At 36.2% G+C, this 15,685-nt stretch overlaps 1 protein-coding gene across 1 annotated transcript; it reads right to left on the reverse strand.

The window, feature by feature from the left end:
* Positions 1-519: 519 nt before the first annotated feature.
* Positions 520-14,343, reverse strand: LOC311584228 (uncharacterized protein; the record flags this gene model as incomplete). The annotated part of the gene is made up of 4 exons (XM_084758329.1): positions 520-1,486; positions 2,545-2,603; positions 6,735-6,825; positions 13,412-14,343. 4 exons carry the CDS (start codon positions 14,341-14,343, stop codon positions 520-522), a joined length of 2,049 nt encoding a protein of 682 aa, XP_084614455.1.
* Between the last annotated feature and the right edge of the window lie 1,342 nt (positions 14,344-15,685).

The following is a 15,685-nucleotide window of genomic DNA, read 5'->3' on the forward strand; positions in this document are numbered from 1 at the left end:
GTGTTTGTATTCCATGCACATGAAGTGCCTACAAAAACAAGATGAAGGCATTGGATGATTGTGAGCCGCCATGTGGATACTTGGTAGCAAACCCAGGTCTTCTGCAAGAGCAACAAGAATTAACTATGTTGCCATTCAAATGGTTTTTCCTCAGAAAAGTACAACAGACAGACTGCTACATCAGATCAACATCATGAACCAACTACAACATGGGAGACCTGAAAAATGTTATGTTGAGCAAGAAAATCCGGAAATGAAGGACAAAGTGGAGGATTCCTTTTATACGATATTCCAGAAGAGACAATACTCTCAACAGTGACTGAAACATCACATGTAAACATCTGCCTTGGTTCCAAATGGATGTAGGAGTATCTGGGGGAATGACTGGAGGGAGGAGGCAGGCACTTTAAAGGAGCAGGGAAAGAAAGGGTAATACAGAATACGAGCCTTGAGGAATAGGTCTTATCTGACATACTTGGAGATTATGTTCTCTTCTTTCATTCCTGTTCCAGGAGCATGCTATGTTTGCCTAAATCTTAACTCACTATTTCTAGAAGCGCACAGTCTGTGAAGCACGTGTTTGAAAGCGTCCTTCACCTGCTGGTTCCTTAGGGTGTAAATGAAAGGGTTTAGCAAAGGGGCCACAGAGGTGTTGAGCACAGCCACGCCTTTGTTTAAAGCCACCCTCTCCCTGGCTGATGTTTTCATGTACATGAAGATACAACTCCCATAAGTGATGGACACAACAACCATGTGCGAGGAGCAGGTGGAAAAGGCCTTTCTCCGTTGTTGGGCTGAAGGGAACTTTAGGATGGTTTTGATGATCAGTGTGTAGGAGAGGATCACTAAGATCAAGGTGATGACAAGAGTTATTACAGCTAAGACAAAAGCCATCAATACTATTAACCTGGTGTCTGTGCAAGACAGCTGGAGGACAGGAGAAGTGTCACATAGGAAGTGATCTATTGTTTTGGAAGCACAGAAATCCAGTTTGAGTCCCAAGAGCAAAGGGGGGAAGATGACTAAGAACCCAGTCACCCAGGAGCTGAGGACCAGCAGGTGGCACACTCTGCTGCTCATGATGATGGGGTAGTGCAGTGGTCTGCAGATGGCCACATAGCGGTCATAGGACATGGCAGCCAGGAGATAGAACTCAGTGATTAGTGATAGAAAAAAGAAGAATAATTGAGCTGCACAAGCATTGTAGGAAATTGATCTGTCTCCAGTGAGAATGCTCATCAAGAACCGTGGAATGCAGGCAGTTGTGAATGCAATTTCTAAGAAGGAGAAGTTGCGGAGGAAGAAGTACATTGGCGTCTTGAGATGTGGATCCAGCAGCGTGAGGAGGATGATTGTTAAGTTCCCCATCATGCTCAAGATGTAATTGAAAAACAGAAACAGGAAAATCAAGATTTGTAGTTGAGAGTCCTCTGTCAGTCCCAGCAAAATGAACACTATCTCCACAGACTGGTTCTTCATTTCTCTTCTTTTTTTCCTAACTAGTCTACAGAAAATAAAATAAATAAAATAAAATGAAAAGTAAACAAAAAATAAAGGTGAAAACCCAAAACAACTAATATTACATATCACACATAAGAAAAAAAATATTTGTTCCTTTATATCCTAGTAAGGCCCATGTTCAACATAAGCCACGCAAGACATACTTTATTGAGTCTAGAATTCATCTCATGAACATCTTACACTTCATTAGTATGTGTCTTAGGTAAGATTCCTATTGTGATAAAATGCCATGGCCAAAAGTTAAATGGGGACAAAATTCTTTAAAATGATTTCCTCACTGTAGAGTTTGTAAGTCTGTCAGTGAGGGACTCCAGGGACAGAACTCAAGGAAGGAACAAGGAGGCAGTGACTGACAAAGAGGCCATGGTGGAGTACTGTTTACTAACTAACTTGTTCTTAGGCTTTCTCAGACGGCTTCCAGGAACACCCTTACACATCAGCTATCACTCAAGAAAATGCGTCAGGCTTATCCAAAGTTTGGTCTTGTGGGGACATTTTCTCAATTGAAATTCCCTTTTCCCAAATGGCTATGGCTTATGCCATTATGACATAATGCAAGTCTGAAATATATGCTTATAAGACTCAGAAACTTACTTAACTCAAAATTGAGTGAGTCCTTTTGGCTTATTTACAGGAGACATGTCAGTTATATGAAACTGTGCCCAAACGTCATTATTGTTTATCTGTGCCTATATTTACAGTAATTTGTTTGAATAAATTATTTAATTGGGAAAACTTCTCAATTATATTTCTTAGGTAAGTTGCCCCTTCAGTTATACAATGGTTATAGTAAATGATAGTGTTTCTAGAAGCCATAGTAATTACCAAATTAAGTATATACATATAGGACACTTCTAAGAAAGATATCTAAAAAAGAAAATATACAAAATTATAGAATAATATTCAAGCAGGTGGGTGTGGTAATGAAAGTTCAGTTCTCTAGAAAAATAAGTGGGAAACATGAACATGACATAGATTTCAAATTGAGTCGTCAGTTGAATCTGCTATTATAAACTGTCTTACTGGTAGAATTTCCCATCACTATCCTCTATTTCATGACAGTTTTGAATTAAGAAAAATATCTGTATAGAAAAAAGAATAACGAATGTTTAACCTATAGACATAAAGCCATTTTTTTTCAAGTAAAAATATAAGGCTCATTTTTCATTTTCAAATAATTGTGTAAGACAGATAACTTATATTTGTAGAATACTTTGACTGGACATTAAAACTTCATATATTCTACCGGTTTTATAGTCATGCAAACATAGGGAATTTAAAAATAATTGGAATATTTACTTTGAGCCATTAGAATACACTTAAAGCTTAGAAAATGCACATGTCCTGTATAATGTGGAGAGTACACGGAATAGGGTGGCTCATGAGAAGTAATCTTTATCTGACAATGAATATATACAGCTATAGAAAGAAAACTAGCCCATGTTGTAATTAGAAGTAGTTTGTTGGTAATATTTTATTCAATCAAAAATTAGCATACCTGCTTCTTGAGTGATTTTGTTTTATGACCATTGACACCGGTGTTCAATGTCTTTGACTTAACAAAGGATGCTGAATCCATCTGCATTTCATTTAAAAGCTTTGGAGATGTCTCAGGTTTCACATCCCACTTACAACTTTCTTTCATTCATAAGCAGTTTGGTAGTGCTGCTATAGAGAGCAACATATCGTCCTTCTCTCCTCTCCGTGCTATTGATACAGTGCAGGGTCTAGTGATAGGAAATGCTCGCTAAACTTTTGGAGAAATAGAGAAACATGATTGTTTCAGGACATATCATGAAAAGACAGAGTGATGTGACACCAATAATAGCAAAGGTAGTATTGCAGCTTGCATTCACTAACTTAGGCTGGTTTTAGAAGTCAAGATTTTAAAAATATCCCATTTTATAATTTTTTTCCTGGAAGATTTTATTCAAATTCTAATCAAATGCCAATTTATAGAACATTTATTCAATAAAAAATTAGTAACATCTCTAGAGAAAACTAGAGTTCTAAATAGCCATAAATTAAACACTTAAGCTGTTTAAGACAGATAGTACCTAAGATCATATGTTCTACATTGTGAATGCTAATAGAATTATTTCCAACCTCTGAGGTACAAATTATTCTTTAAAAACAGTAAAAGTGCAAAAAAAACCCTCATAAAAAACAAAGAATAATTTAAAATCAATGTTCTTTGTTATTTACAGAACTATGCAGAAGGAGATACATGAGCATTTGGTATTTAAATGGTCCATAAAGGAACTGAAGATTTGAGATAGGACATGCTAGGCAGAGAAGCAGCCTGAGGTATAGAAAATCTAACATATCACACAGTCTGTGCTTCGAACAATACTCACTACCCTCATATGTTATTCATCTCTCACAGATCCAAAAACCAGTGTAAAGAATAGTACTATGGTCATCAAAGTTCTTTAAAACATGCAGATGCTATAAAACAATATATCAGAAAATATTATAATTTATGAAAACTTCCCATGATAACACTGACATAATGTTTAGTTATATTGCACTTAAAATAAAATTTCCTCATATGAAATTATTGATTTGTTCTGCCTTAATAATTACACACACCATACATCTTTATAACATGTACGAAGTATATGGGAAAATCACACAAATCACATTATGGGTTTTATGACCCACAGGGCCAGAAACACAATTGCATTTAGTTTTGTTGGATCTTGTGCATACAACATAAAGTTAAAATATTTTCTAATATTAAAACATTTTTATAATAATTTACAATTATCTCTTTGTAAGTCAATATAAAAATATTAATATACTAACCCCTTATTAGTTTAACAACTTTCTTCAGTTGGACATGTAAACTCTGCCAGCTTTGTGCTTTCATACGTCAGTTATTATCCTGGTGAATAAAGAGTGTGGATGGGCCAGTCCTTCTTTTTCATTCTATCCTAAAATATATGACAGATTTGCTTATTTACATTTTGCCTTAGAGATACTATTTTTGACTAACTCAATGAATGTGAGGAAGATTCATGAGATCAATATTTCTACAGAACTACAGCACATTAATCAAAAGCATTCATAATATTTTTAAATGTAACATACACCACAATATGGAAACTCACCATTTCTGAAATAGTGAAGACTTTGTACCCTTCTCTCGTATCAGAAAGCATTTAATAAGAACAAACAATTCTCAGGGTAACTAGACATGATGGCGTCATTTCCTAAGGGACTGACAAATTGTATGGTGTGGAAGAGTGCTGTTTAAAAAATTAACATGCACATACAAACATATTGTATACCACTGACTCTAAGATAAATGTGTTACTCTACAAATGCTCTGATTAACCGTGACTTGTATGCTCCAGAGCATTTGCTTGTCAATTACAAGGCCATGTCAACACATAGAGGCATTTTTAAACATGACTGCAGTTTCATGGTTCTTTTTAAGGCTGAACCTTAATGTATCTTATCATTCTCTCTCAGAGGTCAATCATCAGTTTCCAATTACAATAATTAGAACGGTGATAACATGTAAAAATGTGTATGAGTATTTATGATATATTTTCAAAACCCAAAATTTCTGTGCTTAAAATATTTCTGTGTTTAAAATAATTATGTTCTTGCCACTGGGATGAATTACTTATAATGGAATTGCTGAATCAAAAGTAAACAGTAATTTAAACAAAACTAAATAAATTCCCTATCTGGGTTCGGTCAATTATTCACACTATAGTAAAAAGTGCTCCTGTTTCTTTCATTCTTCACATCCGAGTGGGTTTTATTTAAATATTCACTCATTTATAGCTTGTAGATATAATTTAGAATTATGTCATATCCATCTTCTCTATGTTTACTTCTTAATTTCTTTTTCATATAAGAGAAGTCTTATTCACTTGCCTTTAGATTTTTGTTCAATTTATTTTGCATGCTCAACTCCAGTACATCCATTTTATGAAAATGATATGATTTTGCCCTTTTTTAATGAAGGTGCTGCACAATATATATGCATGCATGCATACATACAGTACACTTTCCCATTTGCTGATTGTCACTTAGGCTCACTCCATGACCTAGATAGTGCTGAAATAAACATTCACACACATCATTGGAGGATAACTAACACTGAAAACCTTTTTTAAAATATCAGATAGTGACCCTTTATTTATGTTAGTTGTGTTCTTTTTAAAAAGTGGTCAACATCACTTATTTTACATACTTCAGAGTTCTGTATATTTTTTAAAGGAAATAATCAAGGCTTAATGTACAAGTAAAACTAGAAAATATGAATAAAACCCAACAACCAACAAAAACCAAAAAAAATTTATTTTTATTTTTGCAGCCCTGGTATTGCACTTCAGATATTTTAAGGCTATTTCCAAGGCCAGTGGTTACCCTCCACAGTCTGGTAATAAGGCTCTCTTGTTGAAGACATCACTTACTTCATTAAGCATGGAGAAATTGAGCTAGTGTTCAATTAGGAACTTCACCCCTCTCGACTAAATTTCATAGCACTGAGAAGTATTATAAATACTGCTGGAGGAGAAAAGTAACCATCAATACCTCCCAGATACAAACCTTGTGACACAATAGCAACCCCTCTGCAACATATACTGGTGCACTGGTGCAACAGTGGCATATATATTATGGAAGTAACAAACCACCTTAGTTAAAAGTAAGACCTACTCTATGTGATGGCACCAACACCTAGTACTGCTCATGAGGCCGACGTGAGACTAGATAGGTCATGGCCCCCAAGGAAAAACCCCAGTGCAATTATTGTGCTAGCTGAACATAGAAACAAATGACCCCTAATGATGTATTATTACATCCACAGATAAGTTAATTGTTCAGCTTTCATCAGAGAAGCTTCTTCTTTCAGTAGGTAGTAATTAACACAAAGATACACAACTGGACAATGTGAAGTGGGTGAGAGACCTTGGAGCACTTGGTCCTTTGTCACACATCTCTAATGCGGTTATTTATTCCCTTCAGTGTATCCTCAGAAGTGACGTATCTGGCAAATATGCTAACTTTATTTGTACTCATTTTGAAGAGCTTCTATGCTGGTTTCCATAGTGAAAGTACTAATTTACATGCCAAGAAAAAACAATATATATTTAAGTAATGAGTAAGCCTGGTGCTGTCTGGTGTGTACTAAAATAGAAAAACAAACAAACAAACAAAAATAACAGCAACAGAAAACACTCTCTAGATCTTACACTGAAGCGTCTACCTAACGCAGCCCCTGAACAATTCTCACACCTGTGAATTCTTACTAGTCCTTTGACCACTCGGTTCCTATGGTCAGATCTTTGGGTGTGGACACAGATTAGAGGCACACCGCAGATTTCCTTAGATCTGTAGTTTGCATAGGCCAAGTTCTCATGATGAAAATGAATCTGTCCACGTATCTCATTGTTTTATCCCCTGAAGAATGCTGACGGATATGCTCTGCCTCCTTTGGATTACAGAGGACACCATTTAAGTGGTAGAATGAAACAATTGCTATTTGTTACAATAAAATGAAACTGTTCAGCCTAGAAAGCCAATAATTGACACAAAGAGACTGAAATGTAATTCAAAGCTGCAAGCACTACTCCGGGAAGAATATAAGCTGCTACTAATCTACTAAAATAAACTACTCTAATCATCATAACCTACATATCTCACAAGCACTTGCCAATCTGATCCTTCTCGGGCCATTTCTCTCCTACCTTCTCCATCAACTATCCACTAGTATCCACCTTGGCTCCACCCCCTCTCCAGGAAGTCCTGCCTTCCACTTCCTGTTCTGCCCAGCTGATTGGCTAAACAGTGCTTTATTGACAGTTGTTACATCCACTCAAGACATTGCTCCACAGGTCATTATAGAGCTTTCCTTAAGTCTAGCAATGGAAAATTTATGTTCTCATGATTAATTCTGGACATTTGGACATAATTATATATGATAGATTAGGTTTGAATTGATTTTTAAGATGTTCTCAGTTTCATTTTTAGCTTCTTTTCCTATTCTTTCAACTTTTGCAGTTTACATTGTGGCTTTCTTCAGTGTTTCCTTTGGTACATTTTTTTCTGTCTTTCTTTTTTAATCAACATTCTTTTATTTTTTAACATAATAAAATATAATAAGATAAAATAAAACCACTGGACTTGAACAAGCCAATTAATAGAAGGAAAAGAACTGCAAGAAAAGTCACAATAACCAGAAACCCACCTATATACACATTCAGGAATTATAATATATACGCTATATACTATATCTGAAAGCTATAATATATACACAGAGGATCTGGTGCAGACCTCTGTAGGCCTTGTGCTTGCTGCTTTAGTCTCTATGAGTTCATATGAGCCTTGCTCAGTTGATTTAAAGGGACTTGTCTCCTGGTGTCTTCCATCCCATCTGGATCTTACACTTTAGAAATCTCTCTGTTTGTGAAGGGCAGTCTATTGTTTTGACAACATTCTGGGTTGTTTGGGGCTTTCCCCTGGACTCTTTTGGCCATCAGATCAACTGGTTGTAACCCAGTCCTGGTACTTGAATCTTTGGTTGGTGAGAAGAGATGGCCAGTTGGAGTTCTATCTCTCTCATTATTTGGAGACTTCATTAGGTTCCCTTTCATATATTTTAGGAAGTTTCCACTGCACTAAGTTTCCATACTGCACTTCAAATGCTGTTCCCTATGCTTTCTCTCCCAATGTTTCTTCTTTCAATTCAATGTCTCCCTTCTCCTTCCTACCTGAGCATCCTGTTCCTATTCACTTTGCCCCAATCAATTCATAAAATATATTCTGAATTTCCTTCTCAGAGAATCCATGTGCGCCCTCCCCAGATCCCTTCCTATGTACCTAGTTGTTCAAGGTCTACAGATTGTAGCTCGGCTATCATTTATTTAATGGCTAATATTCACATATAAGTCATTACTTATCTGGGTTCCCTCACTGTGGATGATTTTTTTCCAAGTTCCAGCTACTTGCTGGCAAAATTTATGATGTTATTTTTAAATATATTTTATTAATGTATTCATATTACATCTAAATTGTTATCCCATCCCTTGTATCCTCCCATTCCTCCCTCCCTCTCATTTTCCCCTTACTCCCCTCCCCTATGACTGTGACTGAGGGGGACCTCCTCCCCCTGTATATGCTCATAGGGTTTCAAGTCTCTTCTTAGTTGGTAGCCTGCTATGATATTATTTTTTTAAATAACAGCTGAATAATTACTCCATTGTGTAAATGTATCACTTTTCTAATCCATTTTTCAGCTGAAGGACATCTAGAGTGTTTCAAGTTTCTGGCTATTATAAGTAGATCAGCAGTGAACATGGCTGAACCAGTGTCATTGTGGGGGATTGAAGCAACCTTTAGGTATATGCCCAAGAGTGATATGACTGTATTTTAGGTAGATTGATTCTCAGCTTTCTGAGTATCCATCATATTGATTTACATATTGGCTGTACAAGTTTGCAATACCATCAGCAATGGATGAGTGTTCTCTTTATAAAAATGTCTTTATTAGTTCTTTGAGATTATAATACACTGTGTTTTGACCCTATGTTCTTTAGTGAGTTTCTACATTTTATTGCTGCTTTAGGGAAATCTTTGACTTCCTTTATAACATACTTTTCTGTCCTTGTGTCTTTTAACTGGAGTCCTGCTAAGCCAGTTGGTAGTTCTGGAAGATATGGGTCATAAATTCCTATGCAACCGTGTAAAACTAATGGGATTCTCAGTGAAAATCTGGCATTCATAGAGGCTTCTGACCCATTCTATAAATTCCAGTAGCTTAGCAAACTTTCTTCAGCATTGTATATATTAATTTGTATGTTTAATGCAGCCTATAATAGCCATAGAACATGATGAATAATAAAGATTTTATAGAAAACAGTAAAAATGTGAAAATATTATGAATAATATATTCTCTTCCTCAATAGTTATAAAGACATAATCAGAAATTCTACCATTAAAATTTTTGAAAAAATACTGTTAAAAAAGATTTTTTCATATTTATCAAACTACTATTGAAGTCCCTAAACACATTGTTGGGCATAATGGTATATACCTGTAACCTCAGTTGCACAGCAAGTTCAGGGTAACCCTGAGCTAAATGAGACCTTGTCTCAGAAACAGTCAGGTATGGTGGCACATGCCTTTAGCTCCAGCCCTTAGGAGGCAGAGGTAGGCAGAGTTCTGTGAGTTTAAGGCCAGTCTGGTCTACAGAGAAAGTTCTAGGGCAGCCACGGCTACACTAGAGACCATGACTTCAAAACCTGAAACCAAACCAAACCCAAAAGCAAAAGTGAAAAACAAAAGAAACAAACCTAATAAATCCTTTGTGTCAGTTTTTATCAACTAGACACAAACCTAGGTGCACCTGGGAAGATAGAATCTCTGCTGAAGATCCCTATGTGGGGCATTTTCTTATTAACTAATGCATATGGACGAGGCCTAGGTGACCACCAGCATTGCTAGCTGCCCCTGAGAAGATGCGCCTGGCTTGTATAGGAAAGACAGTTGAGCAAAGCAGAAGCAAGCAGCATGTGTGCTTATACTTTATGGTTTTGCCTTGAGTACCATCTTGGCTTCACTAGATGATGCAGTATAGCCAGGAAGATAAAATATCCCCTCTTTTCCCCAAGTTGGATTTCTCACAGCAATCAAATGTAAATTAATACATCCTCAAAAAACACGAGAAATGAAAGATCACAGTCCTCTTGTTCATGTTGATGAGACTTTAGCTGCCAAGCAGTTTCAGGACTAACCCATCTTGGAAGTGCCAAGTACAAGATACCTCTAATTTGTAAACTAACTGTCCATATACAAGGCTGTCTTGTTTCACAGAGATGCTCTCCAAAGAATTTTAACAATTGCTGGTTAAAATTACTGCAGCCAAATCCACATAGTCTTTTCAGTTTCCTAGCACAAGCTCAACTTAGGTTGTGATTGTAGAAGGAAGATTTTGATACAGTACTTTTTATTTCAAATTTAATTACCCATATAGCATGTTATTGTAAAATCTCTCGAGTCTACAAACGTTTGCTGTGCACCAACAATGAAACAACCTAAAACTAAGTGTCTGTTATTCCTTACTAATAGAAAACTTATGTAGAAGATTTATCCAGAAATAAATTTGTATTTATAATTGTAAAAATCCCCCCTTGCTCTGATGTAAAGTCTAATTCTGTAACTCAGTGTTGCCAATGTAACCTAACCTAGAGTAATTTCAAACTGTGATAAGGTGATAAAGATGGAGTTCCTTATCACTTCCTCTTCATCGTTAGGATTACAGGTATGAGCTATCATACCTAGCATAAGATGATGTTTTTATAAAAAAAAAGGAATTTTCATAGAGTGTATTAAACAGTGAGATTGTGAATGCATAAAAATAGATAAAGAGTTGGTAGAGAGTTACATCTATTACACAGACTTGAAAGGGAAATTTGAATGAACTTGCCTGTCTTGTATATGATTTTGGTAGTTGGCCAGGACTGGACTATCTGGAAAACATGTCTGCAAGAACTCTGTTGGAAAACAAGCAGACGTGTGCTATGTAGAAGAAGAATGGAAGATGTTGAGTTCCAAAGGCATCTTCTGCTAGCCCTCCTGCTGACAGGAGCAGAGCAAGGCGAGGACGTTGACAAGTATGTGTTAATCTTGACAGGCTCTCCTCATGGAGGTCAGATGCAGTGTGAACAAGATGGGTGATGATTTTGAGCATAGGAGGAAAGATAGGAGCCACCCAACCAATGTGCCACCTTAGACTTAAATGCTGTGTAGAGTATAAACCCCCGCCATCCATCCTCTTGCCTGGTTAGAAACATCAATATTTTTTTCTCCCACACCAAAAAAAAAAAAAAAAAAAAAGCAGGTGTCCTCTTAATACGATGTGTGTACATACCTAAGAATCCCCTCCTGACGCACTTGATCACAGATTCTCACGGCTTAGTTTGCTCACATTTCTGAGTTCTAACTTGGAAAGTATAATTCTTTTTCATATATTTATCATTTTTTTCTGGACCTGCTCAATTCCTTCTTTCTCTAATCTTTACTCCGGGCATCCTCACTCTTTCTGAAGACCCATCACCCCCGGTACAATAACCTGGAGATTTTCATTGCAGAGCATGTCTGTTCCTTCATTTCTAAACGGCATGGCTTTCTCTTTTCCTTTAATCCATCTAACAGCTGACATATTTACAGCCTGTTCTGCTATTCTTTATAAAATCCTTATATTTCTGAGTTCTTTCAAAAATTCTCTGTAAAGAAGATAGAGGACCTGCAAAAGGGACCCTATGATCCTCGGTAACATAGTAGACCTTGGATAATTACTCACCTGATCTTGAAACTTTCACTAGATCAGTCCGTTTCCAGGACACTTCTTCAAGTTCAGTCAGACCTTGACAGCACTCCATTCAGAAACCAACCATTTGACACATGAAGCTTTTAGTTATGTCAAAAGTGTAACAATCACTTCATATATGTGGAAGTTTTGCACATATATTTTTATTATTTCTAATCATGTGCGTTGTGTAGGTTTCTGTGTGGGCATATGTGCATGAGTTCAGAGGCCCACAGAGGAAGGAATAGTTGGATACCTTTGGAACCAGGGTTGCAGCTGACTGTGAGCTGGCAGACATGGGTGGCAGGAACTGAACTCAGGTGTTCTAGAACACTGCTCTTAACCACGTTGGCTTTTGAGCATTTATTCATACAAATTATGGCTTTAATCGGTATTGCTTAGGAATGTTATAAGTTAAATACATACCAAAATTCAAACTTTTTGAGATATGAGATGAAGTGTATATTGTGTCTATATACCCATATATGTGTTTGTGAGCATATGTATGTATAATATATGTGAATGTTTAATATTTTGTAAAATTCTAAAACAGTTTGACCAAGGTATAGAAACACATGTAAGTATAATCTTTAAATATTTGTCTGCTAATATTCAGAATATTGCTTTCTCTTGCTAGGATCAGTGAAAGAAAATTTGACTGCTGACTGAAATGGCTATTTCTTCACTATTGTGTACAATTTTACCTATTTATTTATATAGTCACATATGCCAGTTATATTTAGGGAAAATGACGCTAATTTACTTCTATGTTGAGTGCTTAGAAAAAACTTAAGTGTAAATGTTAATACTTATACCTAAAGTTTAAATTCACACTGGTGTTTTTTCTCATCAATAAGAAAATTATGTGAGCATGACTTAAGGGAGTGAGTATTAGGTAACATGTCTTGGTTAATAAAAAGCTTACATTTAATTAATTGATGTGATACGTAAATATTTTTCAAAGGCAAAGTGAATATGGAAGTTCTATAAAATATATTAGCACATACCAATTGGTTACCCATCTGCAATTTTAATCCTTGAGAATTTAAATACAAGTGACATTATACACAATAAGCAGGCTGTTCTTATGTGTTTAGGAATATGTATGTATATTATGAAAAAGAAACCATGAATTTGAAAGATAGCAAGAAGGGGTTGAGTTTGAAGGGAAGAAAATGAAGGAGGAATGATTTAGTTACTTTAAAATATCAAAATAAAAAGTTTTAGAAACCACAAAGTGGAATTTTTAATGTGTAGTAACATATGTTTATAAATATCCCACTCTGGGACCATACTTATCTGAATATAACTGATGTTGCATTAATACCTTTGAAAATTAATAAAGATTAAAAATTACTGTCATCCTATATTAGAAAAACAATGTTAGAAATTTTTAAGAAAGCGATTTTAATTGGATGAGTGAGAATTACATGAATAGTTTAATAAACTCTTAGAAAGATGAATGAAAATATTGATATACTGTGGCCACTGGAAATGTCTGTTTTATTATTTGAATTGGCCTTCAATGTGTCCATCATTCACAGGCCACATCATTTCATAAACTTGGTGAAAGCGACCATCTTCCTTGCCATGTTCATAAAGGCTTGTTTGACTTGCTGATTCCTCAGGCTATAAATAAAAGGGTTTAGCATGGGGGCTACTGAGGTATTTAGCATAGCAACTCCCTTGGTCAAAGATGCTCTATCAGCTGCTGAGGGTTTAATGTACATAAAAATGCAGCTGCCATAAGAGATGGAGATGACAACCATGTGGGAAGAACACGTGGAAAAGGCCTTTGTCCTCTGGCTAGCAGAAGGAATCTTCACAATTGTCCTGATGATATATGTGTAGGACAGAAATATTAATGCCAAAGTGAACATTAGACTAAAGACAGCACAGGAAAACCCCATCGTTTCCAGGAACTTTGTATCTGAACAGGAAAGCTGAAGCAAGGGAAAGTAATCACAGGTAAAGTGATCAATGACATTGGACCCACAGTAATCAAGCCGCAGGAGCAACATGAGTGCAGGGAAGATGATTAGGAAAGAAACCAGCCAGCAAGCAAAGACAAGCATTGTGCAGACCCTCTGGCTCATGATGGTCAGGTAATGCAGGGGCTTGCAGATGGCAATGTAACGATCATAGGACATGGCGGCTAGGAGGTAAAATTCAGTGACTCCAAATAGAATAATAAAAAATAACTGAGCTATGCAGTTGTTGAAGGAAATGGTTTTATCCCCTGAGATTATGGTGCCCAAGAACTTGGGTATGCAGACAGTTGTGAAGGATACTTCTAAGACAGAGAAATTCCTGAGGAAGAAATACATGGGGGTCTGGAGGTGAGAATCCATCAAGGTGAGAGTGATGATGGTCAGGTTGCCTGTGATGCTGAGAGTGTAGGTGATGAAGAGGAAGACGAAGATCACAACCTGGAGCTTAGGGTCATCCGACAGTCCCAGAAGAACAAACTCTGTGGTTTCTGTGTGGTTTCTCATTCAGATCCCACTTAGAAAAACTTTAGCCAGACATATCAACTGAAAAATTCTTCAGATTACCAACTTGAACTGTAGAATAATAAATCTTTCAGCACGGAGCTAGAATTTTACAAAAATATGGTTTCTCTGCATCCCGGTGTGTTAGAAACCACACAAAAATGGCAATGGCCCATTACTTGCTTCCATTTTGTAGGAAAAACACCTTTGTTGAAATCATATTTTTTAAACCAACTTAACTGGTAAAAATAACATAAGATGGCAATCGTTTCAGCTCATGTATAGTGAATATTGTGGAAAATTCAGGAGCATCTGTGGAGAGAAAAGAACTGGTTTTGGGATTGTAAATTAGTAGCATCAGTATGGAGAATAATAATAATAATAATAATAATAATAATAATAATAATAATAATAATAATAATAATAATGGAGATAATATGATCCAATGATCTCACCAGCCCAAGAAAAAGAATATATTCCAGTAGAATGGAGATAGCACCATTTCCGTGTTTATCATGACAGAGTTCTAATAACATCAGGATGGAATCAATGTTGTGGCACATCAGCACATAATATATTATAAAAATATTTTCTCAGCCAGAGAAAAGACTGAAATCCTAGAATTTGCAGCAAAATATATGTAACTGGAGAACATTATCTTGAGCAAAATAAGAAAAACACAGAAAGACAAGTACCATATATTTCTTTCATAATTGAAAAGTTTGAGGTCCTCACCCAAAGAAGTAATTACTAGAAAAATTAAAGGGTATAGGTTGGGCTGGGAAAAAGTATGAAGGAAGGATGATGTTTGGGTACGATGAATGCTTGCTGTATTTATGCAGACGCTTCTTGTAATTACTATAACTGTAGAATAAATATGAATTAAAAATAAAAAGAGAACAAAGCAAAATAAGAAAATCAAATTGATAGATGTCACCCAGCCTGGAGACATAGGAGAGGGGCATGTAGATAGACTTCTCAGATCAACTACCTTTCATCTTTTAAAGATGCCTCCAAAATATTATCACAAACAGCATCACCTTTGTATCACTATTCCAGCATCTTTTCAAATTTTCCTTTATTTAAATATTTAATTGTTTTAATCAGGTCATAAACTTCAAACCCCTACCCAGATCTAGCCAATGGACAGGACATTCTCCACTGTTGAGTGGAGAGTGGGAACTGACTTTTACACGTATTCTGGTGCCTCATATTTGACCTCATCCCCTAGATGGGGAGACCTGGTGGCACTCAGAGGAAGGATGGCAGGCTACCAAGAAGAGACTTGATACCTTATGAGCATATACAGGGGGAGGAGGTCCCCCTCAGTCACAGTCATAGGAGA

The sequence above is a fragment of the Acomys minous genome (assembly GCF_964271855.1).
Source record: "Acomys minous genome assembly, chromosome: 15".
NCBI lineage: Eukaryota > Metazoa > Chordata > Mammalia > Rodentia > Muridae > Acomys > Acomys minous.